This window comes from Leopardus geoffroyi, chromosome D4 (assembly GCF_018350155.1).
Source record: "Leopardus geoffroyi isolate Oge1 chromosome D4, O.geoffroyi_Oge1_pat1.0, whole genome shotgun sequence".
NCBI classification, from domain to species: Eukaryota; Metazoa; Chordata; class Mammalia; order Carnivora; family Felidae; genus Leopardus; species Leopardus geoffroyi.
Window position 1 is genome coordinate 89,176,638 of NC_059342.1, and position 26,606 is coordinate 89,203,243.

Consider the following 26,606-nt stretch of genomic DNA (forward strand, 5'->3'; position numbering starts at 1 on the left):
GCAGCCAGCGCAGGGTCTGTCTGGGGCTCTGATTCTCTGGCCACAGGCCCTGTGTGTAAAGCACCTGACAGTATTATATTGTGGATTCGAGTCCTGTTAGTCTGTGCTGGGTCCCTGCTGGTTCAGGAAGAAGCTGGTGCCAACGCTTTGGCTGGCCCTGGCCTTGACTTGCCTTGGTCAGCCCCAGGCCGCCCCCCTCACCTTGCCCACACGTGGCCTGTGGGCCCTGGGGTGGAAGCTGGGCTATCCGCTGGGACTTCCTTCTCTGAGATCCCTCACGCAGGGAGGCAGAGTGGAGTCGGGGAACCAGACCCCACCGGGGTTCTCTGCCCCACTGCCTTGCACCTTGCGGATGAGGTGCCTCTGAGCCTCACTTTGCCTGTTTGTCAAATGGGGCAGCTTGATGAGATGTGTTCCTCGGAGCTGGCTAGACATCCGGGGCCATCGGCTGCTTCTTATGAATCTGATACCTCTGCCCTGGCCAGCTCAAACAGAGCCCCCAGGGTGCCAACTGGGAATCTGAAATATTTCTCCAGGGCTCCTTGGAGAAGCGGCTGATCTAGAGCTGGGGTAGGGAAAATGCAAGATGAGCCCAGAAAGCTTGTGTCTTGTAACAGCACGAAAGTGCTTAAGAAAAAAAATGAAAACAAACAAAACTAAACCAGGGGACGCCTGGGTAGCTCAGTGGGTTAAGCATCCAATTCTTGATTTCAGCTCAGGACATGGTCTGATGGTTCATGGGATCAAGCCCTGTGCCAGACTCTGCCCTGAGAGCACAGAGCCTGCTTAGGATTCTCTCTCCCCACCCCACCCCCCTCTCTCTCTGCCCTTCCCCTGCTCTCATTTTCTGTCTCTCTCTTAAAAAAAAAAAAAAAACAAAAAAAACAACTCTCTAAACCAGGATGGGAGCCTGTGTCACAAGGACACAAGCACTGGGGCACCTGCGTGGCTCAGTCGGTTGAGCATCCGACTTTGGCTCAGCTCATGATCTTGTGGTTCTTGAGTTCGAGCCCCGAGTCAGGCTCTGTGCTGACAGCTCAGAGCCTGGAGCCTGCTTTCGATTCTGCGTCTCCTTCTCTCTCTGCACCGCCCCCCCCCCCCCCCCGCAATGCTCTGTCTCTCTCTCAAAAAGAAGTAAAAACGTTAAAAAAAGATCACGAGTACCAACCTGAAAGATCCATGCCAAAGCTGGAAAGATTTGAACTAAATAAATAACGACAGTATTGGATTATAACCCCAAGAATAAAATAAATATCCACGAATCCACACCGATATACCCACAGATGAGGGAAAAAATAAATACACCGGGACGAAGGGACAAACCTTCCTTGCAAAAGAATTCCAAATAATAGATGTGGAAAGAATGACGGAAATACAAAATCAGTTCAGATTTCACAGTAACGGTCGCTGTAGACGAGAGCCACCTAATTCAGTGGGCAGGATTTTAAGGAGAAACGGGACGTTTGCATAACCCCAAATATCTCCCTCTCAAATATTTGTGAATTACTGTGGTGGTTTCAGTCTGTGTGCACAATTCTTTAATACTCCGCCCTCCAGGGGATGGAGCTTAATTCCTCTGCTCTGCACCGCGGGCTGGATTTAGTGACTTCCTTCTAACGGCGAGCGTGTGGCAGTTTTGGGGCGCGGGAGCGGGGCAGGCAGCACCTTGACCGGGTGGTGAAGGGTAACGTTACCAGTGATGTCACGTGGGCATCACTTACCCCAGCGTGATGTGATGGGAAGGACACTTCCTCTCTGTTTCTTCCCCAAACCCATGGCCCCCAGTCTAATCGGGTTTCTAATCAGAGAAACCCGAACTGAGGGGTGTTCTACCAAGCATCTGTCCACTGCTCTTCAAAAGTGGCAAGGTGCTAAAAGACGAGAAATCCCCAGAAGCTGGCACAGACCAGAGGAGACACCATGTCCTGGATCGGGTCCGGGGCAGAAAACCGACAGGAGTGGAAAAGGGGGCAGAAATCCTAATAAAGCCTGGAGTTCAGTAAACAGCATTCACTCATGTGAATTTCGTGGCCTGGTCACATGTACATCGGCCATGTCAGAGGTTGACATTGGGGAAAGCCGGGGACAAGGCCACAGGAACGCTCTCTGCGTGATCTTTGCAACTCTTGGAAATCTGAAAAAAAAAATGTGTTTTTTAAGTTTTCCCAGTGACTCCGACTCAGGTCAGTCTAGCTGGGATCCCCCGGACCTCCCTGACTCATTTGCTCCCCTCCCCCCCCCCCCCCGGCACATCCTGCCTCCTTCTAGATGCCGTCCAGGGACGTTCAACCTGCAGCCCCATAACCCAGCCGGCTGCAGCAGCTGTTTCTGCTTTGGCCACTCCAAGGTGTGCTCGGCCGCTGCCCAGTTTCGGGAGCACCACATCCTCTCCGACCTCCGCCAGGGTAAGAAGTGCTCCCCCTGGTCCACAGCAACCTCCAAGAGGTCGGCTCTGCACCAAGGGCGGGGGGCAGGCTGTCCTGCTCTGGGGACATCCTGCTGTGGTGGATGGGAAGGAGGGGGCGGCCTCCCCGAGGCCCCTCTGTGCCCCTCAGCGCCCCCCAGTACCTCCCGTACCCTCGCCCCTGCCTTTTACCCAGCCTCTAGCAGGGCTGGGAGCTGGGTAGGCGGCAGCCTTTAGGTCCCGGGCGGGGATTTCCAATCAGTCTGCTGGGGATTCACACTCGGTCCCCTGGACTCTATTTATGACCACTTGACGAATGCCAGGCACTGTGCTGAGCTCTTTGCATGCATGGAACCTATGGATTCCCTGGAAGGTAGGTCGGTACTCTCATTCCCATTTTACAGATGGGGCAGCCGAGGCCCAGGAAAGGTATGTCACAGAATTTAATTGTTGGCACCCGGGTTTGTCAGCTCCTGAGTTTGGGGCAGGCCTTCTGTCCGGGTGCAGAGTCCAGAGGTGCCGTGGTGCCCTGGGTCCCCAACGCCAGGTGGTGCCTGTGCGTCTTTGGAGCAGGAGAGCAGTGGGCTCGGCATTCAATCACGGCCTACGGGGACCCTTGCTGCACCCCACAGAGCCCCCCCCCCAACCCCTGCAGCTCCCCCAGCTGGGCTAGAACCTCAAGCGCTGGCTCTGGGGCGCCCCAGACGCGGGGGCAGTGCGCCCTCTGCTGGAGGCTCGCGCAGAAAGCAGGACTCAGCGTGGGGCTGGCCTCGAGGTAGCTTGTCCCGAGTCGAGGAGGTTAGCATCAGGCCGGACTCATTCTACAGATCCTACGAACACCACCATTTTGTGTTCTCACCTTGAGCCAGGCCCTGGGCTCCGCACAGGTGTCTCGGAGCCCTCACATGACCCTCAGGCCAGCAGTTCTCAGGCTTTTTTGGTCTCTGGATCCCTTCAGGCTCCCGAAAACGACTGAGGCCTTCAAAGTGCTTTTCTCTACGTGGGTCGTTTATATGGCTAACTTCTGTCTTAGAAATGGAGACAGCAATTTTTAAATAACTATATATTAATTCACTTAGAAATGACCACCGTAGGGGCACCTGGGTGGCTCAGTCGGTGGAGCATCAGACTTCGGCTCAGCTCATGATCTCAAGGTTCATGGGTTCAAGCCCCAGGTCGGGCTCTGTGCTGACAGCTCAGAGCCTGGAGCCTGCTTCGGATTCTGTGTCTCCCTCTCTCTCTGCCCTTCCTTTACTTGCTCTCTCTCTCCAAAATAAATATTAAAAAAAATTTTTTTTAATTTTTTTTTTATTATTTAAAAAAAATTTTTTTTTTCAACATTTATTTATTTTTGGGACAGAGAGAGACAGAGCATGAACGGGGGAGGGGCAGAGAGAGAGGGAGACACAGAATCGGAAACAGGCTCCAGGCTCTGAGCCATCAGCCCAGAGCCCGACGCGGGGCTCGAACTCCCGGACCGCGAGATCGTGACCTGGCTGAAGTCGGACGCTTAACCGACTGCGCCACCCAGGCGCCCCAAAAAAATTTTTAATTAAAAGAAATTTTTAAGTATGTTAGCTAACTTGACAATAAATTATATAAAAAAAATTAGAAACTGAGCAGAGTGAACGTATAACATAAAGTAATGTCAGCCTGTGAAATATAACTTTTTTAAAAAAACAAAAAGAGGGGAGTATATTTGCCGTATGGTTCTGCACATCTCTTTATGGCTGCATTAATAGAGGTCTGTTGTGATACCACATGACTTGCAGTTTCTGGAAAATTCCTCCATTTGCTGCTAAGACATGAAAGATGCAAATAGCATCTTAGTGTTACTAAGAAGATAGTTCGACCTCATGGGCCCCCTGAAAGAGTCTCAGGGTCTCCCGGGGTGTTCAGACCAACTTTGAGAATTGTTGCTGGGCCGTGAATACTCCATAGCCCCCTTGCAGAGGAGGAACCAACTTCAGAGAGGTTAAGTAACTTGCCCAGGGTCACACAGCCGGTGAACCTAGCCTAGCACCAAGAAGCCCCGGACCTCCTCTTTCTGACCTCTTTCTCTTCATCCCTCCCTCCTCACCCCTTCGGTGCCCCAGGGGTTGGGCCTCCACCCCATTCCCCAGCTGCCCCCTTGAGGTCATTTGCTACGTGCCACACTAGGCTTGGTGTACTGCCGCCACCAGAGGGAGGGTGGACGGGACTGGGGACCGGAAGGTCTGGGCTCTCATCCTGGCTCGACCACTGCTTGACCGGGTGGCACCCCTTGGTGCAGTGGGGCTGATGACACACGCACCTCGAAGGACAAGGGCGGTGAGGTCGTGGGTGAGGGAGTTCTCCGAAGACCTGAAGTTGAGGTCAAGTTCAGTACCGTTAGAGATGGCTCCAGTGTCCCAGTGCCCCGTGCTGGGGTCTCCGGACCATCTTCATGCTGTGTTCAGAACCCACTGAAGGGGCAAGGCAGGCCCGGAGGTCTGACTTTGCCCTAAACAGGCTCGGCACCCTGAGCTTTCTCCCTTCTCCTGGGGCTACCTCCCACCCCGAGACCCCCATCCGGACTCTGGGATGGGGGTCTGAGCGGCCGGCTGTGGGCAGCATTTGCCAGCAGCAGCTGGCTCTCGCCACCCCCCACCCCCTGCCGGCCTGTCTCTACAACAGTCTCTCATCCCCCCTGGGCCAGTTGACTCAGGCTGTGCTCAGGCCTCTAGGGGCCACCCGTGGGACCCCAGGAAGGGTGTGAGGTGGGAAAGTGTGGAGGCCACCCTCCGGAGCCTCACGCGGGCGCGTGTGTCTGCTACCCAGGAGCCGAGGGCTGGCGGGCCGGAAGTGTGGGGGGCCCAGAGCATCCCGCGCAGTGGAGCCCGAGGGGGCTGCTCCTGAATCCAGAAGGCGAGGAGGAGCTCACGCTACCAGGTACCTGCCAGCCACAGGCAGGGGCAGGGCTGCCCCGTGTTCATTTCCTACTGTGACAAATCACCGCCGGCCCGGTGGCTAAAAACAGCGCAAACTTATTCTCCAGTGTTCTGGGGGTCAGAAGTCTGAAATGGGTCCCAGGGAGCTAAAATCACGGCATCCACGGGGCTGCGCTCCCGGGACCCCAGGGGAGAGTCTGGTCCCTTGGCTTCTGCAGCTTCTGGAGGCCACTCACATCCCTCGGCTTGTGCCCCCCCCCCCATCTCCAGAACCGTCCGGTCTCCCTGTTGCAGCTTTTCTGCCCCCCTCTTCCATGCGTTAGGGACTTGGGGATTACACTGGGCTCGGGCGCCTGATCCAAGATAATCTCTCCCCTCGAAGGCCGGCTGATCAACAGCCTTAATTCCATCCGCGGTCTTCATTGCCCCTTAAGTGCCATGACATGTGACATATTCACAGATTTCTTGGCTCGGGGCATGAGTACCTTTGGGGGCCATTTTGCGCCAACCACGTGCCCTGCGGGGTCTGCCAGAGCACCACCCCCCCACCCCGGCTTTCTGATCAAGGCCTTGCCACCAGGCTCCTTCCCAGAAACGCCTGTACCCTTCCCATCCGTCTCTCACCCTGCCAGGCCACTGAACGCTCTTCCCGAGGTCACAGGATTCCTGCAGAATGTAATTATTCCTGCAGAATCATTCTCGATTGTTCTGAACCGCCCCTCACCACATAGGGCAATTTTGGTTTCCTGCAAACTGTACCAGGCCTAGAACCGGGATCCGGGTGTCCATTCTTAGTTGTCTTGTGGCCAGATTCCGGGTCCACTGGCTCCCCCAACCCAGTCGTGCCCTTGACCTCCCTCTCCAAGAAGGGCCGGAGAGATGGTGCCCAGATGTCTGAGCTGCTCTGTGGACACGGTGCCCAGCCAGGAAGCAGAAGTCACAGGGGGCCTGAGGCCCCGTCCTGGGGCAGGTGCCCCAAGCTCAGAGGCCCAAGAACACAAAACACCCGCTATTCCTTGGCTGCTTTGTTGACACATTGAAGAAAAAGTTATTCACTCAGGAAGCGGGCACAGCGCAGGTGGACAGAGTCAACCATTTTTATTTCACACACACGGTCTACCAACATGCCGTACCTCCGGCTGACTCCCAAGTGCAGAAGGACCGAAGGGAGACAGAGCCGGGCACGTCCCGATGTGCCCTCTCCTGCCGCGTGGCCGTTTCCCAGCCTAAGCAGTCAGAGGACCCAGAAAAACGGCACAAGTTCGAAAGCTGGGCCCTCCGTTATCTCTTAGACTGCCGCCGCCTTCTTTCTGCTCCGAGCATGTTGTGACTCCGGTGGAAAGCGTGGCCTCGGGGCCACGTGCAGCATGCTGGCCTTGTAACTTGCTCTGAGCCTCACGCTCAGCTCCCACGGGCGCGGGGCCGCCAGAGCCTGCTCGTGGGGTGTCGTCGCGAGCATGGCTTGTCAACGGGCGGCCGGGTGTCCCCCACTGTGCGTGTCGTGTGTGTGTGTGTGTGTGTGTGTGTGTGTGTGTGTTCGGTATCCGCCCTGCTCCCAGATCGACTCCACCGTCCCCTCGGACTTTACTTATAAAGCCAGAGCTCAAGGCAATGACGGCAAAGCACTATGCCGGCCATGGGGCCCTGTGTTACTACAAGGTCACAGGCGCGTGAAGCCGGCCTGCAGGGAAGGTGTGGGAGGCCACCCTCGGCATCCGATATGCCGGGAGGCCTTCGATTTTCTCCTTCTGTCGTTTTTATCTTGTTTGAATGTTTAATTGTCAATAAAGTCAATATACCGTAGACATTTGAAACCAAGGTAATTAAGTACAGACGTCAAAGCCTTCTTCTCTTGTCGTCAGAGAAATTCCTGGGAGACCAGCGGTTCAGCTACGGACAGCCCATCACACTGACCTTCTGGGTCCCCCCCGGGGGCTCCCCACTCCCCGTGCGGCTGAGGCTGGAAGGGGCGGGCCTGGCCCTGACTCTACGACCCTCCAGCCTGTCGGGCCCCCGGGATGCTGGGCAGCCGGGGGAGGCCCAGCTCACGTTCCAGTAAGTGCCTTGCGGAGTCCTGGGAAGTGGGGTCGGGCATTCGGGGTGGTCCCTGAGGTCTGGGCACACTCGGATCCTCCTGTGGTCTGGGGCCTTCCCCGCTGTCCACCCCAAGGGGGCTCCTTGGTACCCAACCCTAACCCGGCCTCAGGTTCCCGTTTGTCCCCCACCCCTGCCAGGTTGCAGGAGACCTCTGAGGACGCGGCCCCTCCGCTGCCCCCCTTCCATTTCCAGCAGCTGCTCGCCAATCTGACAGCTCTGCGCATCCGGGCCGGCGGCCAGAGCGCAAGCCCTTCCGGTCAGTAATGATGGGGACGGCCCTCCTCACCCACCGGGCCCCGGGGCACCCTCATGACTAGCAGACACTTAGCATCCCCGTTTTGCCACAGAGACGTCTGAAGGTCAGAGAAGTAGGACACTGGCTGAAGGTCGTGGAACTGGTAAGGACCGGGAGGGTGGGTGCTGAGGACAGAGGCAGGGGCTCAACGAGTCGGGGGGGGGGGGGGGGGGCTGAGGATGACCAGTTCTAAGAGACAGGTGTGTGGCCACGAAGCAGCCAAGAGCTGTGGGGCGTAGTCACTCCAGGGCAGAGTCTGCCATTATTGCCAGGAGGAGGGACCTTTGAGGGTCCTCTGTGGGCGCTGGTCTCAGGCACAGGCGCGGATCCCAGAGTTGGCTCCTCCTGCTGGTCGTTGATGGTATCACACCTAAGTCACCCTGAGAGCGGATTGGGTTTCTAAACCTTCTCGGGGGAGCTGGGTCAGGACGCTGCTTCCAGAGAGATTTCTCACCACCTCTCACCCTGGCCACATGGCGATCATCCTTGCGGACTGTTCCTGGCTCCCCCAACTCTTCTTAAGGTACTTTCTTTTAATTTTTTTTTAAGTTTATTCATTTTTTGAGAGAGAGAGCGTGAGCAGGGGAGGGGCAGAGAGAGAGAGAGAGAGAGCAATAGAATCCGAAGCAGGCTCCAGGCTCTGAGCTGTCAGCACAGAGCCCGACGTGGGGCTCGAACTCATGAACCGTGAGACCATGACCTGAGCTGAAGTCGGATGCTTCACCGACTGAGCCACCCAGGCGCTCCTTAATGTACTTTCTCCTTCTTTCCACACCCCCCATACCTGTATATGCCTGGACCAGGCATCCTCTGTGCCCCTTTTTAGAACAGGTATTTCCGGGGTGCCTGGGTGTCTCAGTAGGTTAAGTGTCCAATTTTTTTTTTTTAACATTTATTTATTTTTGAGACACAGAGCACGAGCAGGAGAGGAGCAGAAAGAGAGGGAGACACAGAATCCGAAGCAGGCTCCAGGCTTCGAGCTGTCAGCACAGAGCCCAACACGGGGCTCGAACCCACGAACCATGAGATCATGACCTGAGCCGAAATCGGACGCTTAACCGACTGAGCCACCCAGGCGCCCCTAGAGATGAAATTTATAGATATCATAACTTACACAGACACAATGTTTTCAAACTAGTGTAGTATCCTAGTTGTAACAGACAGAGTAAATAAAAAGAAAGTAAACGACGTACAAAAACAGTCATTGAATTCCAGAGTGTCGGTGCTCAGCCGTGACCATACTGGAGGACACAATGAGGTAATCAGAGTTGCCCCCACTGTGGTGAATAACTGTGGGTTTCGGAGCAACTGAAGCTCAGAAGGCATTTGCAGAGGCAGCGAGCAGGGAAATTGTGACTAGTGCTGGCTTGGTCGATGCGGTTCTTCTAGAAGGTTGACTTAGCCTTGGCGCTTTCGTTGTTGCGTTACGGGAAAAACACGTTGGCAGAGTAACCGTCCATTTGTGGGTGAAGCTGTGAAACCAAGTTTCAAACACCCATCTGAATAGGACTGACCTTTGTTCCTTAAAACCCTTTGTGTGTGTCATTTTGAAGTCATCACTAAATGGGACTGTTTGTCAGATCACTGTGAGCAGGGCAGTCACAGAGGGGGACCAGAGCACGGACGGGGTGCACACTGGCGACAGACTTCAAGAGCTGGGGGGCCACTAGGGGGCACGATTTTTCAAAGCGGTGAAAAACTCTGAGCACGACAAAGCTCGGGGTTCCCCCCCGCGTTCAGGGTACCCGCGTGGCTAGACAATCCGATATGCACCTACACCGTTGAAAAATGCCCTGTGCTCGTGTGTAAAATGGAGTGGGAGTTGGGGTTCAGATGTTTGCGGAGGTGTTTCCCTGCCTTTTCAGCATCCAGCAAGACCTCTGAAAGTCACGGGGGGCTTCTGCTCACGTCAGGATGTCTAATACCCCTGACCCTTGTCTCCCCATCATCGTGATGACCAGAACAGCCACAGATTTCCTTCTAGGGCGGGGAAGTGACTGGCTCCTTTAGAGAACGCTTCGCTTAAATGGCCAGCTTTCCCCGGGCCCCTTCAAGTCAGACTCGGGGGTTATAAGCCGGCCCTTCCTGCCTCAGCCCCCTCTTTCTCTTTGGAGCTTTATCCCCATCAGCCTTGCCCACGCTCCCCAAAGCCTCCCTGCTCCCCAGGTCGCCCTGCTGAGGCTCCTCGGAGGCGTTTCATTTCCACTCTTTCCAGCAGCTTCTACCGCTTCCTTCTGTCACTCAGCCTTCGTTAACAGATGTTTACGAAGCACCTGCTTAGGCCAGGCCCACACTGGGTGCTGGGGTGAATTGGAGCGGCAGGTGGACGTACTGACCCTCCCTCTCCCCGCCTGCCCAGCCGCAGGCTGGATGACGCTCTGGGCTGTATCCATCCACATCTTTCTGCACGCACGGTCTTACGTGTGTGTGTGTGTGTGTGTGTGTGTGTGTGTGTGTGTGTGTGTTTACATCTGTGCTTTTTAACGCCTCACACAGTCTGATGTGGTGCCACTTGCTTTTTTCAGCTAACGTGTGTCCTGGGGGCTGTCACCTGTCCTACACGTAGAAAAAGGCTGGCTGTCCGTCCACCGCGTATCGTTCCGCAATATAGATGCTCCCGAGAGTTTCAACCGTCCCTCTGTTTGTAGATGTTGAAACGGTTTCCACGTTTCCACTATGCATACGGTGCTGCCGAGAACAGGGAATACGGAAGGGTCTTTGTCTCCTTGTGCGCGTCTGTCTTTAGCACAGATCCCTCAACGTGGGAATGTGAGGTGTTGGGTCAAAGGGTGCACGTTTGATACATGCTGCCAGGTTTTGGCAGCACCGATCTATTTTCTCAGGACACGCGTCCGCCCTTCTCCACTGCCCACCTGCTCTGGTTGTTAATGGATAGTTGTTACATTTTGCCCTGAATTTCTAGTTGTTTTCTGGCGCGAGGGTTGGCCTGGTAGGAGCTGCCGCTCTTCACTAAAAGCAGAGCCCCCTGATTTATAGTCCTATATCCCTGGGCATGGGTCCCCCACACTGTCTCTCCCTGTCCGTGATCTTTAAATGCTTACCAATCGGAGGGTTATGAATGGTACGGTTGTTTAAATGTACATATCTGATAAGCTGTGAGAATGAATGGCTTTCCAGAAAATTCCCAGCCATATCCATTTCTTGTGGTCAAAAAATCCCTCTTTAAGAGACGCCTGGGTGGCTCAGTTGGTTAAGCGTCCAACTTGATTTCGGCTCAGGTCGTGACCTCATGGCTCATGGGTTCAAGCCCCGCGTCAGGCTCCATGCCGTTAGCGCAGAACCTGCTTGGAATTCTCTCTCTCCCTCTCTCTCTGCCCCTTCCCCTGTTCACTCTCTCTCAAAAAACGAACAAACAAAACTAAACTAAAAACTACCTATTTGGGGGCGCCTGGGTGGCTCGGTCGGTTAGGCGGCCGACTTCAGCTCAGGTCATGATCTCGCGGTTCGTGGGTTCGAGCCCCGCGTCGGGCTCTGGGCTGATGGCTCAGAGCCTGGAGCCTGCTTCCGATTCTGTCTCTCTCTCTCTCTCTCTCTCTCTCTCTCTGCCCCTCCCCTGCTCATGCTCTGTCTCTCTGTCTTTCCAAGAATGAATAAACATTTTTTTAATAAAAAAATAAATTTAAAACACTCCCTATTTTTCCTTTGTCTGCTTTTTAAAAATCATAATCGACTCATAGGCTGCCTTTTATCTGTGAGCCAATAACCCTTTGTTTGTTACATATATGAACAGGAAGGTCTTGGGGGGGAAGTGTGTGCCTGTAACTCTCTTCCTCTCTGTCCTCGTTCTGCAGGCCAGGTATTCCTGACTGAGGTCCGGCTCACGTCAGCCCAGCGGGGGCTCTCCCCACCAGCCTCCTGGGTAGAGACTTGCTCATGTCCCAAAGGGTACACAGGCCAGTTCTGTGAATCCTGCGCTCCAGGATACAAGAGGGAGACACCACTGGGGGGTCCCTATACCAGCTGTGTCCCCTGCACCTGCAACCAGCATGGCACCTGTGACCCCCACACAGGTGAGTCCTGGCACCCCACCCCAAAGCCACCTAAGGCTATACACCCAACGCGGCAGGTGAGTGCTGACCCGAACGGGGTCAGCCGTGTGCATGTGTGAGTGATCACCGAGGGCGATACTACTAAAATGGTGTCCCCGAGTTCCTCCGCGTGCCCTGCCGGGCACCTTTCTACTCGCTGAGTCATTGATTCCTGCAATGACCCGTCTTACAGTTTAGGGACCCAAGGCACAGGGAGCTGGCACGGCCAGCGGGTGGCAGAGCTGCTCCTGCCGCAAGGTCACGGCCAGCTGTTTACCCCACTAGCAGCAGAGGAAACACAGAGAGAGCCTTCGACCCAGGTCACTAGGTGGGAGGTGCCGGACGGGGGCCGGACCCTGGCCTCTCTCCACACCGTGGGCCTCTCACACCGGAAGTGAGAGGGTCAGTGCCCCGCTGCCCTCCTGGAGCAGGTGGGGTCCCTGAGGAGGGTAATGCAAGCTCAGCTTCTTTCAGGCTCCACACTGGAGCAGACAAAGGACACCAGCCTGGGAATCGGTGGCCTGGCCAGTCGGGACAGGCACACGGTCCATGAGGGGCTTCCTCCCCTCCTTGGCCATGGCAGGCATCACAAATCGAACCCAGATGAGGCCTCGTAATCCTAACACCAAGGAGGCCTGACATGGGGCCAGTCTGTCATCCCTCAGAACGCTTGGCCGTCCCATGACTTCCTGCTCAGTTTGGGCAAGTCCTCATCTGTCAAATGGGCCGAGTGGCCACTGCTGCTCATGCTAGAGAGAAGAAGGAGTGAGCGTGTGGATCTGGGCTGAGTCAGGGACCAGTAGAAGGCAGCACAGGCATGATGGTCCCCCTGTTCCACTTGTCTACCCTGAATTCTCTTTTCCCTGTTCACCTCAGCCCCAGCTGAGTGCTGCGGGGCCTCCCAGAAGGCGGGGGGTGGGGTGGGCATCTTGCTTCCCTGGGCCCTTCTCAGCCAGGCTCCTCGCTCAGGCCCTGGCAGTGGGGCCTCCCTTCCCCAGGGCACAGGCTCTGTGCAGGTGCTGGAGAAGGGGGTTTGCAGATCCCCCAGCATGAGAAACCAGTGGAGGGCGGGGCCTGTTCTATGAGACCAGCCAGCTTCTGTGAACCTGTTCTTTGCAAAATCATGTTGGGAACAGACTCCCAGGTCTCTGTGGCTCTTTTTTTTTTTTTTTTTTAATGTTTGTTTATTTTTGAGAGACAGAGTGCAAGCAGGGGGAGGGGCAGAGAGAGGAGACGGAGAATCCGAAGCAGGCTCCAGGTTCCGAGCCATCAGCACAGAGCCCGACGCAGGGCTCGAACTCACAGACCATGAGATCATGGCCTGAGCCGGAGTCGGACGCCTAACCGACTGAGCCACCCACGCGTCCCCAGGGGTCTATGTCTTTTGGCCCCTGAGGTTAAGAGGCCACAGAGGAAAGGGCAGGAAAACCATGAGTGGGAGCACAGATAGGTCATCTGTTGGTTCAGTTATAGGTTTCAAAGAACAAAATACTAACGGTAACAGTAATGATCGTGCTGGGTGCCAGGGACTATGCAAGGTACTCTGGCTGCATGATCCTGCTGAATCCTGACAAAGAAAGACCCTTGCGGTCAGGGCCATTGTCGTGTCCATCTTGTAGGTGAGGTCACTGAGGCACGGGGCGTTAGATGGTTTTCCCAGCTTCACAGGGTCAGTACATGGTGGGCGTGAAGCCAGGGTGGACTTTCTTACCCCCAGGCCAAACTGCCTCCACCTTGGAAGGTTTCCACCTCAGTTTTGCATGGGGATATGCCTTGTGAGCCCGACCACCAAGATGCTCCCCGTCTCTGGAGCATTCTGGGCTCGGGCAGTCATAACCAGGTGCTTCTCTTGCCCCACAGGGATCTGCCTGTGTGGCCACCACACCGAGGGCCCGTCCTGTGAGCGCTGTTTGCCAGGTTTCTATGGCAGCCCCTTCGGAGGCCGAGCCGATGACTGTCAGCCTTGTCCGTGCCCTGGACGGTCGGCCTGCACAGCCATCCCAGAGAGCAGGGAGGTAGTGTGCACCCACTGCCCCCCGGGCCAGAGAGGTGAGTGGCTCATGCTCAGGGGCTCTGCTTCTGTCCTGGGCTCCAGGAGCGGGGTCCTGGGTTTGGAGTGTGACAGATTGGGGAAGGCCCAGCTTAGCCTGACCTCTCAGAACATGGCCAGGGCTCCTGGCTGCCATAAGTCCCTGGCAGAGCTTGAGCCATTGAGCATTTCCAGGAGAGTTCTTTTAAAAAAAATTTTTTTAATGTTTATTTCTGAGACAGACAGAGACAGAACGCAAGCCGGGGAGGGGCAGAGAGAGAGGGGGACACAGACTCCGAAGCAGGCTCCAGGCTCCGAGCTGTCAGCACAGAGCCCGACACGGGGCTCGAACCCACACACCGTGAGCTCATGACCTGAGCCAAAGTGGGACACTTAACTGGCTGAGCTACCCAGGCGCCCCAGGAGAGTTTTTGAAAATCCCCATCTGGGCCCTGGCCCCATGGAGCCCGGCTTGCTAGCTTGACACAGAACCTAAGAATCTGTATTCATAACAAGTGCTCTGGCTAATTCTGATACGCGGTGAAGGAGGAAAAGCTCTGGTTACACTCTGAGCTTTTCAAACACGTTGCCAGATGTTGTATAAGGCAGAAATTGTCCCACCCCCCACTCCAGGACCCAGGGCCACCCTCGACATCTCTTACAGCTCTTTTTTTTTTTTTTTTTTTTCAACGTTTATTTATTTTTGGGACAGAGAGAGACAGAGCATGAACGGGGGAGGGGCAGAGAGAGAGGGAGACACAGAATCGGAAACAGGCTCCAGGCTCTGAGCCATCAGCCCAGAGCCCGACGCGGGGCTCGAACTCCCGGACCGCGAGATCGTGACCTGGCTGAAGTCGGACGCTTAACCGACTGCGCCACCCAGGCGCCCCTCTTACAGCTCTTTTGAGACAGGATTCGCATACCCTACAATCCACGCGCTTCTACAACTCCACGTGTTTTGGGGGGGGGCATGCTCCATGATTAATTTCTTAAGTTATGGCAAAAAATATGTAACATAAAATTGGTCATCGGAACCATTTTTAAGCGCACGGTTCCGTGGCTTTTAAGTACATTCACAGGGTTGTGCAACCATCTCCGTGATCTGTCTCCAGAATGTATTCATCTTCCCAAACGGAAACGCCGTCCCCATTAAACAACCCCCACCCCCCTTCCGCAACCTCTAATAAGCACCGTCCTACTTCCTGTCTCTCTGTATCTGACTCTTCCGGGGACCCCGTACAAGTGACTTCCATCCAATGTTTGTCCTTCTGCGACTGGCTTATTTCACTTGACATAAATGTTTCCAAGGTTCTCAGACATCTGATTTTGTGTCCGGTGGCCCTGAGGTCCATTTGGTCCTATCACGTGCCTGCTTTGCTAGGGGACCGCTCTGAAAGCAGCTCCCCCTAGGGCCAGCAGCAGGGAGGGGGCAGGGGGCCCAAGACGGGAGGACCCTGCACCCCACCCTGCCGTCACGCTGCGCCTCTGTTCCATAACCTTCCCCACATTTTCTGGCTCCCCTGGTCTGCAGACTCGAGGTGGATGTGGAAAGTTAGAGAAGTTCAGTCTGGCCCAGGCGGAGAGGTGCTTGAGGGGGACTTGGGGGTGGGGGGAGCAGGGCACTGCTGTGTGTAGAGGAAACAACCCCTGGGAAGGTCGCCTGGGCGGGCACCAGCCCTGCCCCCCTCATCCCACCAGCACCCCGAGGGCCTCACTGGCGAAGAGGATGGCTGGCGGGGTGACAAGGAGGGTGATGACAATGAGCAGGCAGTGACGGCCACTACTGTTGTCGCGCCAGGAGCTGTGCTAAGAGCTTTGCACAAATTATAATTATCTCACCAAGCCCTCTCCCCGGTCCTCTGCGGCGGCTGCATTATTGTCCCCGCCTTGTAGATGAGGAGCCCGAGTTCAGAGAGGCCCAGGGGCTTGCCCTAGACTGCACAACCAGCTGATGGCTGAGCTGGGCCCTGGCCCTGGGGCCCTCGCTCTGATCCACAAGGAGCCGCGAGGGCCGCTCGCTTTGGTTCACGCCCGCCCTCCCCCCCCACCCCTGTGGAGACCCGGCAGCCCCCTCCCTCAGGCCTGCGCCTCCACGTGCAGCCCCCTTCCTTCCCCAGGGCGGCGCTGTGAGATCTGTGATGACGGCTATTTTGGGGACCCTCTGGGGCTCTCTGGGGCCCCCCAGCCCTGCCGGCGGTGCCAGTGCAGTGGGAACGTAGACCCCAACGCCGTGGGCAACTGTGACCCCCAGTCTGGCCGCTGCCTGCGTTGCCTGCACAACACGACAGGTGCCCACTGTGAGCGCTGCGAGGAAGGCTTCTATGGGAGCGCCCTGGCCCCTCGGCCCGCAGACAAATGCACGCGTGAGTACCCACCTCCCGACCCACAGTGAGGGGGGCGTGGTGGGACCCCTCTCCGCCAGCTCTAGCCATCAATGCCACGGGGCTGTGCAACCTTAGGCAGATTACTCACCTGCTCTGTTTCTTTGTCTGAAAGGTGTGGTAAGGGTTTGCTCTCCTCCAAGGGCTCTCTCAGCCTTGATCTAATCAACTGAGCCTGTGCTTTATTTATTTATTTTTTGCCTTGATGATTTAGCACTTACCTCCAGCTCCACAGTTAGAGCCCATGACGGATCTCCATGGCCATGGCACTCAGCACGTTTGTGCTGCCCCTGCCGGGCTCCCATCAGGGTGTTCCTCTCCGCCGCCTGGGTTCACCCTCAGCCCTCTGTCCCCACTCAGAGGGCCATACCTTGGCCCGTGGAGGGCTTCCAGAAATGCTCAGGGAGAAGTTCAGCATTTCCCCCAAACTTACTTGCTCCAGAGCCCTTTCTCCACGTGCCACCTGTCGGCACCCTGCCGGCCTCTTGTTTTATGGAGCCCAGGAGGGCAGGGTCAAGTGACCCGAGACAGTGGGTACAGAGGTCCACCCACGACTCCCTGGCCAAGTCTCTTGCTTTCTCTCCAGCCAGCGGGGGTTCAGGGCAGGCTCAGAAGAGCCCTCTGCCTCCATGATGGTTCTAGGCTGTCTCTCCAAGGACGTAGGAGATGGGTTGCGATTTGAGCCCGGCCCTAGAGCCTTTTTCCAGAAATAGCTTAGGCGTCTGGGCCGAATGTGAGTCATCTCTGCGTGCGCCCCATCTTCTCCTGGACCCCCAAAGGTTGGATGGTGATCTGCATGGTTCCCCAACACCGTTTTCTGCTTCCACCCCCAGCCTGCAGCTGCAACCCGGGGGGCTCAGTCAGTGAGCAGAGACCCTGCGACCCGGCGAGCGGCCAGTGCACCTGCCTGCCTCATGTGACGGGACGGGACTGTAGCCACTGCAGCCCCGGTTTCTATGACCTCCGGCCCGGGAGGGGCTGCCGGAGGTGAGTGGGGTGAGGCTGTGGGTGCCCTTCTCCCTGCGTGTGTCTCCAGGATGGAGGGCGTCCCGGGCAGCCTCCAGAGAGGGATCTGGCTTGGAATGTGCCATCCCAGGCTCCCCGCCAGGTACACCGTGCCCTGTACCAAAGGGGGACAAAGGGATGGTCCCTTGGGGGCCAGACTCGTGGCCCTGCCAACCCAGGATGTGGGCCAAGAACAGCCCTAAGGGATGTCCAGGTGGCCAGGGGGGCCGGTTTGCTCTCTGTCTCCCTTCTCAGTGACGCTGTTGCTTGGTGACCTTTTTGGCCACAACAGCCCCTTCGTGCCTCTGGGGAACAGTGGAGGGCTCCAGGGAAATGCCCAGTGAAACAAACAGGTTTCTTCCTTGCAAGACTCCTCAGAGCCTTTAATATGCTAGTTGCATTGTGACTTCCCAACAGAGGGGTATAGTCTCCAAGATTTATATGTCCCCATAGCCTCTGTGGGGGAGGGGAGGGAGTGGCATTTTGTGAGCCTGTGCTTCCCCGGGGGCACAGCTTGGGGAAAGCTGTTTGACGTGTACGGACTTCGAGATGGGGCCTCGTGTGCAGAGGATGTGACCTGCAGTCCCGGCCGCTTGTCTCAGACCCGGTCCCTTCCCCTGTCGTAGCTGCAAGTGTCACCCGCTGGGCTCCCAGGAGGACCGGTGTCACCCCAAGACCGGGCAGTGCCCCTGTCGTCCAGGCGTTGAGGGCCAGGCCTGCGACAGATGCCAGCTGGGTTTCTTCGGCTTCTCCATCAAGGGATGCCGAGGTGAGGAAGCTGGGTGCTTCCCGGCCGCCCAGAAGGTGGGGCCTGAGGTCTCTGGGCAACGAGGGGCCGCCAGCCCCGTGGCAAGAGAGTAAAGGATGGGGTGGAGGCCTGTCTTCTAAGAGCAGCCATAGAAATATGGAGGGAGGGAGTGTAGGGGACCAAAAATCGAGTCCCAGGCTCCACTGCTAAATTCCTCTGTGCTGAGGCCATCGGGTCACCTCTCTGGGCCTTGGTTTCCATATTCGTATGGCCGGATGGCATGGCAGTTCCTAAACATGGCGGGTTCTCAGACCCAGGGACACTGAAATAAGTCGGCTGTCACCTCCGACCTTCTGACTCAGTCTCCCAGGAAGGACTCAGGAATGTGGTTGAACTTCTGGCGGTGTGTGGGGGCGGGGGGGTGTCTGGAGTAGGCAGCTGTGGGGATGCAGGGGACCTGGGGGTTCTGATGTGGGGGGGGAGCATCAGGGCCTTCAGCGCCACCTGCCCCGGTCCCCCCAGCCTGCAGGTGCTCCCTGGTGGGGGCCGCCTTGGCACAATGCCACGAGAACGGCACGTGCTTGTGCAGGCCCGGCTTCGTGGGGTACAAGTGTGATCACTGTCAGGAAAACTTCTTCGTCCCGGCCGGTGGCACACACTGTCAGGAGTGCCCATCCTGCTACGCCCTGGTGAAGGAGGAGGTGAGCCCACCCATCCAGGCCCCATCCAAGACGTCTCGACCTACCTCCCGTCACTTCACCCCACCCCCCCCCCCAGCACCGTGAGCACCAGCTCTGTGCTGGGCACCGGGAAATGACTGCTTCCCCATGGCCCTCTGGCCTTCTGGAACCACTGGTCACCTTCTCCCTGTGCTCACCCAGCCATCTGGCTGACGCCAGCCCTGCTCAACCCTCACCTCTGCTCGTCCCTATCTCCTGAGTGGACAGGAGAACAGCACCTGTCACCGGGTGTCCTTCCCAACCACCCAGACCCAGGTCTCACGCTTCCTCAAGTTCAGTGGGGACGAGACCATAGATGGCCCTTGGCGGGGAGGGTCGGGAGGAGGGCCAGGCCAGTTCCGGGGCACGAGTAGAATTTCGAGCAGGGAGCTGGTGTGATGCAGGGGTGAGGAGCATGACCTCTGGGGTTCCCCTCCCCAAACCCGTTAGTTGTCCCCAGCAGCAGGTAACAGCTTTGGTAAATTTCGTCTCTCTCTCCTGCTCCAAAATGGACACAGGCCTGTGACCCCTTACCTGAAACTGGTGAGACCAGCCTTCAGAATGGTGATACTGTCGAAAGACACAATGATGGGTGCTGAATATTAGCCACCCCCCTCCCCCCCAGCAGTGCCTGGGTCAGTCCCTGCAGTCAAACCCATTGATGTATCTGCAGGAAAACAGACAAACGGTTCCACCCAATAAAAAATAAGGACCACCCACAGCCTAGGTCAGAACGGTTTTGCTTCTAAATGAGTTTAGGATATTTTTAACCTCATTTTGCCACCAAATAAGGAATGGAAAGCCCTGTGGTTTCTCAGAACATTCTGGACTTTGGGCTCGAAGAGAGAGCTCAGGATCTGCATCTTCTGGCCCTTAGGGTGCTTACAAGTTGAACGAGAGCTGGTGCGTGGCCAGCAGCCGCTAGCGGCTGGCTCCTAGCAAGTGCAGTCATTGTATGTGATTTGGGGGACACCTGGCTGGCTCAGTCAGTAGAGCATGCAACTCTTGATCTCAGGGTTGGGATTTCAGACCCCGTGTTGGGCATGGAGCCTACTTAAAAAGAATGAATAAATAAATGCAAATAAAAATAAATAAAAGAACAGCGCTAGGAGGCATTGCATGGCATACTCATTCAGTCAGCTGTATCCACCTACACCTGCTCTGTGGCAATATAGCAGGACAGACAGATTCTCCTGGGGATTCCCTTTCCATCCCTCTCTCAGCTAACAGGTGCCATGGGTGTGAGAAGGGAAGGGACCGCCATGAGGAAGGGTGGGCAAAAGCTGGTTCTTAGAGGTCTGATGTGTTCTCAACTTTGATGCCCAGGATAAGATGGGAGAAGGGGACCATCGGGGAGGGAAGGCGGGACAGAAGCCAGGGGAGAGGTGTGCAGACAGGACTTCCAGGCCACCAGCCTCACATGCCCTTCTTTTCCTAACTCCAGGCTTCCAAGCTGAAGGCCAGGCTGACCCTGATGGAGGGGTGGCTGCAGGGGTCTGACTGTAGTGAGCCCTGGGGACCACTGCACATTCTGCAGGGAGAGGCCCCACGGGGAGACGTCTACCAGGGACGTCTGCTGCAAGGTGAGCAGGCAACGGGATGGCTGGCTGATCAGACACCCCCTTTGGAGACCTTCATTCTGGTCTCAGGATGCTTTGAAGGCTCTGAGCTCGGTCCTAGAAGAACTCACTTCCTGGGAGAGCCTGTCCTCCCCAACTAAGTGGGCTCCTCCCATGACACAGCCTTGTCCCCACCCCAGGCCTTTCCTTCAATGTCCCCAACTCATTTGTACTTTGTAACTCTGTTAGTCTCTGACTGTAACATCTATCCCCTGTGTCCCACCGGACTGTAAGCTGGGTGAGGACAGGAGTTGGGTTAGCTCATTAGTTCAGTCAAGCAACAAATAATCATTGAGGTGCTGTCCCGGGTGCTGAACAGGTAACATTTCTGCTGTCTTGACTGTTGGCCATTTTGCTCATTCCCCAGTATAGAATAGAAATAAACAAGTACGTGAGAAAAAAACAAAAACAAAAAAACCTGTTATTAGAGCCAGGTGGAATTTGGCCTTGGGACACCGCAATTTAGGAAGTATTGAAAATGAATTGACTCTTCTGTATAATTTCATGTTCATAAGCATTTATGCTCCTTTAGCAGTCAGGCATAGGTAAGCTGAGCACTTGTTAGCAAGATTAATGATCAGAACAGAGAGCTTCCAGATGCTGTGTGTTAAAACGACCATACCGACCCACACTGCTGATCACAGAGCTGACTCAAGGTGGGGGCATTTCTGCTGTCTCAGATTCAGGAATTGCTTGTTGTGGCTCTAGCAGACCTGAGTTCCTTCCAGTCCTTCATCTGTGGTGGACTTCCTACGGGGGAGGCCTTGGGTCGTGATTTGCCTTCTCGGGGCCTCAGTCTTGGCATCTGTAAAACGAGAAGGCTCTTCCCTTGGGGCTGACTGGTAGTGGTTGGTGCTCAAGTCTGGTGACAGAGCTAAGCTGTGCCCAGGCAGAGTCCAGGCACAGATGGGGGCCCCCGAAGGTGGGTGCTTTGTTGTAAAGCATCAACTGCTCTGTGACCCTGGACTCTACCCGGGCTTCATGCAGGAGCCCGGGAAGCCTTCCTGGAGCAGGTGACAGGCCTCGAAGGTGCTGTGAAGGCTGCCCGGCAGCAGCTGCGCGCGCTGAGCAGGAGTGTCCACTGTGCCCGGGCCGGAACAGAGAAGACCTGCATCCAGCTGGCGGACCTAGATGCAGCGCTGGAGTCCTCGGAGGAGGAGATTCTGCAGGCGGCCCTTGTCCTCAGATCTCTGGTACGACGTCCTGGGCCCACCTGGTGACCTAGTGGCTGGGCTGGGCCTCTTTGGAGAGTCTCCGTTTCATCTGCGGAAGGCGGGGGCGGGGGGAGGGGGATCACACAGCGCCCCTTCTGCTGAATAGTGGGATAATGTCTGCATAGAACAAGGCATGTTCCAGGGGGAGAGTGAATGTCCATCGAATGAATGGTGGGTGTCATTACTGCTGTTTCTACGTTCTGGGATCTGCTCACCGGGTGCTGACTTTGAGACTACCTTTGAGCGTATATAAAATGACTGGCACGATTTAGTTCTGCCCAGGAATTTAGCCGAATGGGGCCCTTGCTCTTCAAGGATGGCCATCAGCTTCCTCCCCTCTCCATTTCTTCTCTAAAGGTGATTCCTCAGGAAGGGTCCAGCCAGCCCACCACCTGGAGCCACCTGGCCACCGAAGCCCGTGCCCTTGCCAGGAGGTGAGGCCTCAGGCCCTGGGAGCCTGGTGAGGTCTTGCCCACACAGTCTGGAAGGGAGCCCAGTCCTTCTCGGGGGCGGAGGGGCGGGTTGCCAGATCAGGATCAGCTGCACAGGTGCCCCTCTGCCTGGATTCAAACCCAGGCCGTCCTGACCACTCTCTTCTGTGATGTCTTTATGAGGGTGACCATATCATTATTGTCCAAACTGAGATTTTTTGTGTGATAAGAGGCCCTAATGATCATTATGCCAGGACAACAGGCATAAACTCAATGTAACGGGCACGGGGGCATGGGTGGGTCCCTTCCCATCAGCCTTTGTTGTGCGTCCAGCAGAGGGAGAAGAAGAACTTGGCCTTTGGGGCTGGACTTTGTCTGGGATGGTGGGAGTCCCACATGCTGGGAGGTGTGGATTTGGGTGCAGGCCCCCTTCTGCATGGGCTCCTGGTGACAGTCAAATGGGCATTTCCATACAGCCACAGGGACACCACTGCCAAGATTGAGGCCACTGCACGGAGGGCCCTGGTCGCCTCCAACACCAGTTATGCGCTTCTCTGGAGTCTGGTGGAGGGCAGAGTGGCCCTGGAGGCCCAGCAGGAACTGGAGGACAGGTGAGGCCTCCCGGGTGTGGGTGGAAGCTTGAGTTGACCTCCTGCAGCTGACGGGGCCTGGCTGGAGGCTGCTGGTTCCAGAATTGGCTTCCGTCCCGAGTCCTGACGCCCTCTGGGTGGACGGGTGGGGATGTCTGAGGTCTTGGGCCCACTGGGTGGTACCTTACAAGAACACATTTATGCCTGGGGGTTAAGCTCAGCCTCTGGAGAGAAGGCGTGAGAACTTGAACCAGGAGGGTCCAGAGCAGCACCTCTCTCTTTCTTGCCCCTGCAGTGTCCCCCAGCCCCACCCCAGACCCCCCAGGCAGCTCCTTTCAGACACCAGCTTCCTTCTTGGCCTCTGCTTCTCTCCTCTGGGTGACCCTCTTCTATCCTCCTCAGTCAAAGGGTCAAGAGAGACCCAGCAAGGCCTCACTAAGTCCCGAGTTGACTTCCTAGATGAGAGAATGTGATTGGCCCAGCTCAGATCAGGTGGCCAGCCGTGAGCCCACTGGCACGGGGTAGGGTGGGTGAGGTCACATGACCCACTCCCGGGGCAGGGGTGGGAGCACAGGCTCTCTGAGAAGTGGGGAAGGGATGAGAGACAGCAGCGGGGGTCTGTGTCCCAGCTGTGCTCACTGTGGAGCTGGGCGGAGAGGGGAGGGTGTGGGTAGCTGGAGGGGACAGGAAACCTGTTCTAGGTGGTTAACTACAGCACCTTGAAGCTAAGGGTCTTCAGAGCCCAGGGCTATCCATTTATCTGGAGAGCCACACGCCCAAGGTCACCCCAGGGCAAGGCGGAGGCCTGGACTGCTGCCCCTTCTCCAACACTAGGCATTTTCCTCTTAGTGATGCAGCCAGAGGCTCCAAATATTTGCAAAACATATGATTCTCGAGTGGAAACCAAGCCCAAGCCCCTTCAGAAGAGAGCGTGTGAATTGAATGAGTGAAGAAACAATGTGGTGCCTCTGCTGCCTTTTCCATTCATTCGAAAGCTGCCGAGTTAGCGGCCAGTCTCGGGGCCAGCTGCTGGGTGCCAACCCTGCAGAGGGCAGGTCTGCCTGGGAGGTTGCCAGAGGGCTCCGTTGGGGGGTGGGGGGACATCCACGGGGAAGGAGAGCCCCGTGCCCTGCCCTGTGAGCCACCTTTGCTGTCTCCTCTCAGATACCAGGAGGTCCAGGCCGCCCAGAAGGCGCTGGGCACGGCTGCGGCAGAGGTGCTGCCCGAAGCTGGGAGGGCGCTGGCCGCCGCGCAGCAAGCTGATGTGGATGCAGCCCTGCGCCCGGCCTCGCCGGCCGCCCCTGCAGCACTGGTCAGCCCCGCCGTCCTTGGAGCTCTGCATGGGGCGGGGGGCGGAGAATGTGGCAGCTGGGAAACCAGCGTGGCCCAGGCAGAGGCAGACGATGTGGCTTATTTTTAACTATATGGCAGTCGATGAACACGAGATAATCCACCTCCCTGGCTTGGCAGAGCGCCTGCCTGGCACAGTTAGAGCTCGGCCAGTCTTTGTTGTTGATTGTGGTAATAATAGCAAGGGCAGGTGTCTTCTCCATAGTGGCATTAGCAAAGGCACCAGACGGACATGGGATCAAATCCCCAGCGCCGCCACTGCTCCAGATCTGTGCCCTTGGCCAAGGTCACTTTCCCTCCCGGCACCCTCAGTTCATTCCTCTGCGAGATAGAGCTCACCCCTCAGGTAATTTTAGGGCTGTGTCCGTGGGGGCCGGGAGCGGATTCACGCACAGTATGCAAAGTGGCCCTCAGCACCTCCGGACAAATCAGCTCCGTCGTGTCTCCCCAGTGATCCTGATACCCCAAAACTCAGGAACTGCGCTTTAAGAAAGAGACTAAGCTTATACAAATGCCCTGGGGGCCAAACCTGACTGGCCCGAAGCTGCATATTTGGGGTCCTCGCTTCCCTCACCCCAAGCGTGAAGAGTAACTTGCACGTTTTAAGGGGTTTGGCCCTGAACGTGGCCCCGGATGCCACCAAAGGTGTTAGATGATATTCAGCACCTGCACGGCTCTGCTTCTCTCAAGTCGGGAAAATTCTGAATTTGGAAATACGTCCGGCCCCAAAGTTTCAGCGGAGGTTGTGGACCTGGGGAAGGAAATGCAGGTCAGGGAGGCCTGGCTCCTAGTAGTGGGTAGGGCTGGAGTCTGAGACAGGTTCTCCAGCCTGGTGTCTCCCGCCCTGGCTCCCCTTCTTCCTGGGGTCCACAGGCAGCCCTATCCCCGCCATTCCTGTCCCTGGGCGCCTCCCACCCGGTAGAGGATCTGCCCCACGGACCTTCCTGCCAGGCCCTGCCTGAGCCCATCATCTCCCTGCAGAAGTCCGAGGCCGGGGCCCTGGGTCTGAAGGCACAGGCCCTGGAGAAGACAGTTGCATCTAGAGAGCGTGTGGTCACCGAGGCTGCGCGGGTCCTCCAGGCCACCGCCCAGGCCGTGCTGCGGAAGACCGAGCCCCTCACACAGGTGGGCTCACGTCCTTTGAGGCAGGCACCTGGCCGGGCTGCCCCGCGGGTGTCCTGGGGTGGGCGGTCCAGGAGAGGGAAAGGCAAAGACCCGAAATAGTTCCTCCCATCCCTCCGGTGTCTCCCACCTGCCGAGCCTCTCTCTTCTCTCTCCAGCTACGCCAGCAGGCCAGAGCCGCCCTGACCCGGGCTTCCTCATCCGTCCAGGCTGCCACGGTGACTGTCACGGGGGCCAGGACCCTGCTGGCCGACCTGGAGGGTATGCGCGCCTTGCCGAGCCCTGGGCTTCTTAATGCATGTTTGCCCGTGACAGCCACCTGGACTCTTGCCTCAGCCGGGGCAGCCGGGCCACAGGAGACGAAGTCCAGTTGTGTGGGCATAAGCCAAGCAGCACTTCCCCCCACCCCCGGCCGGGACCCCTCCCGGGGCTGCTTGACGTGGCCTCACACACCTCCCACCGGGTACTCACCCACATGGCTGTCAGCCATCAGACGACACACGGAGCCCGTCGGGGCCGAATCTGATGCCATCGACTATCCGTTCCTGGTCTCGTCTGCCCTGGCCGGGGGTCCTGCCACCTGGTACAAATGGCTGCCGCCGTCCAGGGCTCAGCTGGGGCCGCAGGGAGGGAGGCAGAGTTCTCTTTAGGAAGGGGGTGGGGGTCGATGCCAGTCCAGGTTTCCTTTGTGCTGTAGGAAAATGAGGCTTAAGTGGTCGCATTTCATAGATGTGTAGACCGAGGGAAGGGATTGGTGGTAACTGTCCCTGGGTCAGAGAGGTGCTGAATGGAAACCGTCCAGCGTTAGGATTCCCCAGCTCCGTGTCCCCCTGTGGCATAGGCTTCTCTGATGTCCTCTTTGCCCTTTATCCGTGGCTCTGCACCAACGAGCTGGATAAAACAGGAACACGCTCAGCGCCGGAGGCCCCTTGGGGTCTGAGACCGGAAGCCAGGCCCTGCTTGATCCCGGTTCTGCAGACTTCCTTCCCGACCCTCCCCACTGCCTCTGAGAGATGTGGCTCCAGCCAGGGGCCCCTAGCCTCTGGGACAGAGGGTGAGCTGGTCAGTGCCTCCTATTCTCTAGGCTCCTCTGTGGCTCCTCTGTGGTCTGAAGTCTTGGTCGTTCACCGGTCGGGGGCTTCCGATGGGGAAGGCGTGGCCCCGTGCACTTGGCTCTGAGTTGTGTTTAGGAAAATGTAAATCCAATGATACGTGGTGGTGGAATATTAGGATTTTAGGACATTAAAATGATCAGGGTTGCTAAAGCAACCCCTTCAGGGGGCAGGGGACTCACGCACCCTCTGCTTGCCTACCTCCAGTGATTGTGTGCTCACTACCTCACGAGGCATCACCTTCTCACTGTTGGATATACCGCATGGAAATTTGCCTCCCTGGTGCAGTCCTGTGATCCACACAAGGACTCATCGCAAACCTCTAACCCCAGGTTCTTTCCCCCCTTCCTGCCCCTTTTCCGAGACACCCTCTGTCACTACCCATTGGCCTGTGCCCAGGTGGCATTCAGGATGAAAGGAAAGTTCACGGAGTGAATTAGCCCAAGACATGATCTATCAAGAGTGGGTTTGTGTTCAAATAAGTTTAGGAAATGTCACTACTCTGGCGCCTTCTTGAGGCCATACAGTGTGC

The 26,606-nt window shown here is 56.8% G+C and overlaps 1 protein-coding gene across 1 annotated transcript in view; it reads left to right on the top strand.

Moving 5' to 3' along the window:
- The window catches only part of LAMC3 (laminin subunit gamma 3), a 57,876-nt gene that overhangs the window by 24,901 nt on the left and 6,369 nt on the right, over window positions 1-26,606 (top strand). The window contains exons 8-25 of the mRNA XM_045468593.1: window positions 2,269-2,405; window positions 5,204-5,314; window positions 7,176-7,368; window positions 7,548-7,666; window positions 7,758-7,808; window positions 11,518-11,736; window positions 13,615-13,803; window positions 15,901-16,146; window positions 16,998-17,151; window positions 17,796-17,938; window positions 18,440-18,618; window positions 20,081-20,219; window positions 21,243-21,448; window positions 21,827-21,903; window positions 22,377-22,511; window positions 23,655-23,802; window positions 24,822-24,965; window positions 25,121-25,223. Coding sequence (XP_045324549.1) covers window positions 2,269-2,405; window positions 5,204-5,314; window positions 7,176-7,368; window positions 7,548-7,666; window positions 7,758-7,808; window positions 11,518-11,736; window positions 13,615-13,803; window positions 15,901-16,146; window positions 16,998-17,151; window positions 17,796-17,938; window positions 18,440-18,618; window positions 20,081-20,219; window positions 21,243-21,448; window positions 21,827-21,903; window positions 22,377-22,511; window positions 23,655-23,802; window positions 24,822-24,965; window positions 25,121-25,223 — 2,693 coding nt within the window. The remainder of the gene's footprint in view (window positions 1-2,268; window positions 2,406-5,203; window positions 5,315-7,175; window positions 7,369-7,547; window positions 7,667-7,757; window positions 7,809-11,517; window positions 11,737-13,614; window positions 13,804-15,900; window positions 16,147-16,997; window positions 17,152-17,795; window positions 17,939-18,439; window positions 18,619-20,080; window positions 20,220-21,242; window positions 21,449-21,826; window positions 21,904-22,376; window positions 22,512-23,654; window positions 23,803-24,821; window positions 24,966-25,120; window positions 25,224-26,606) is intronic.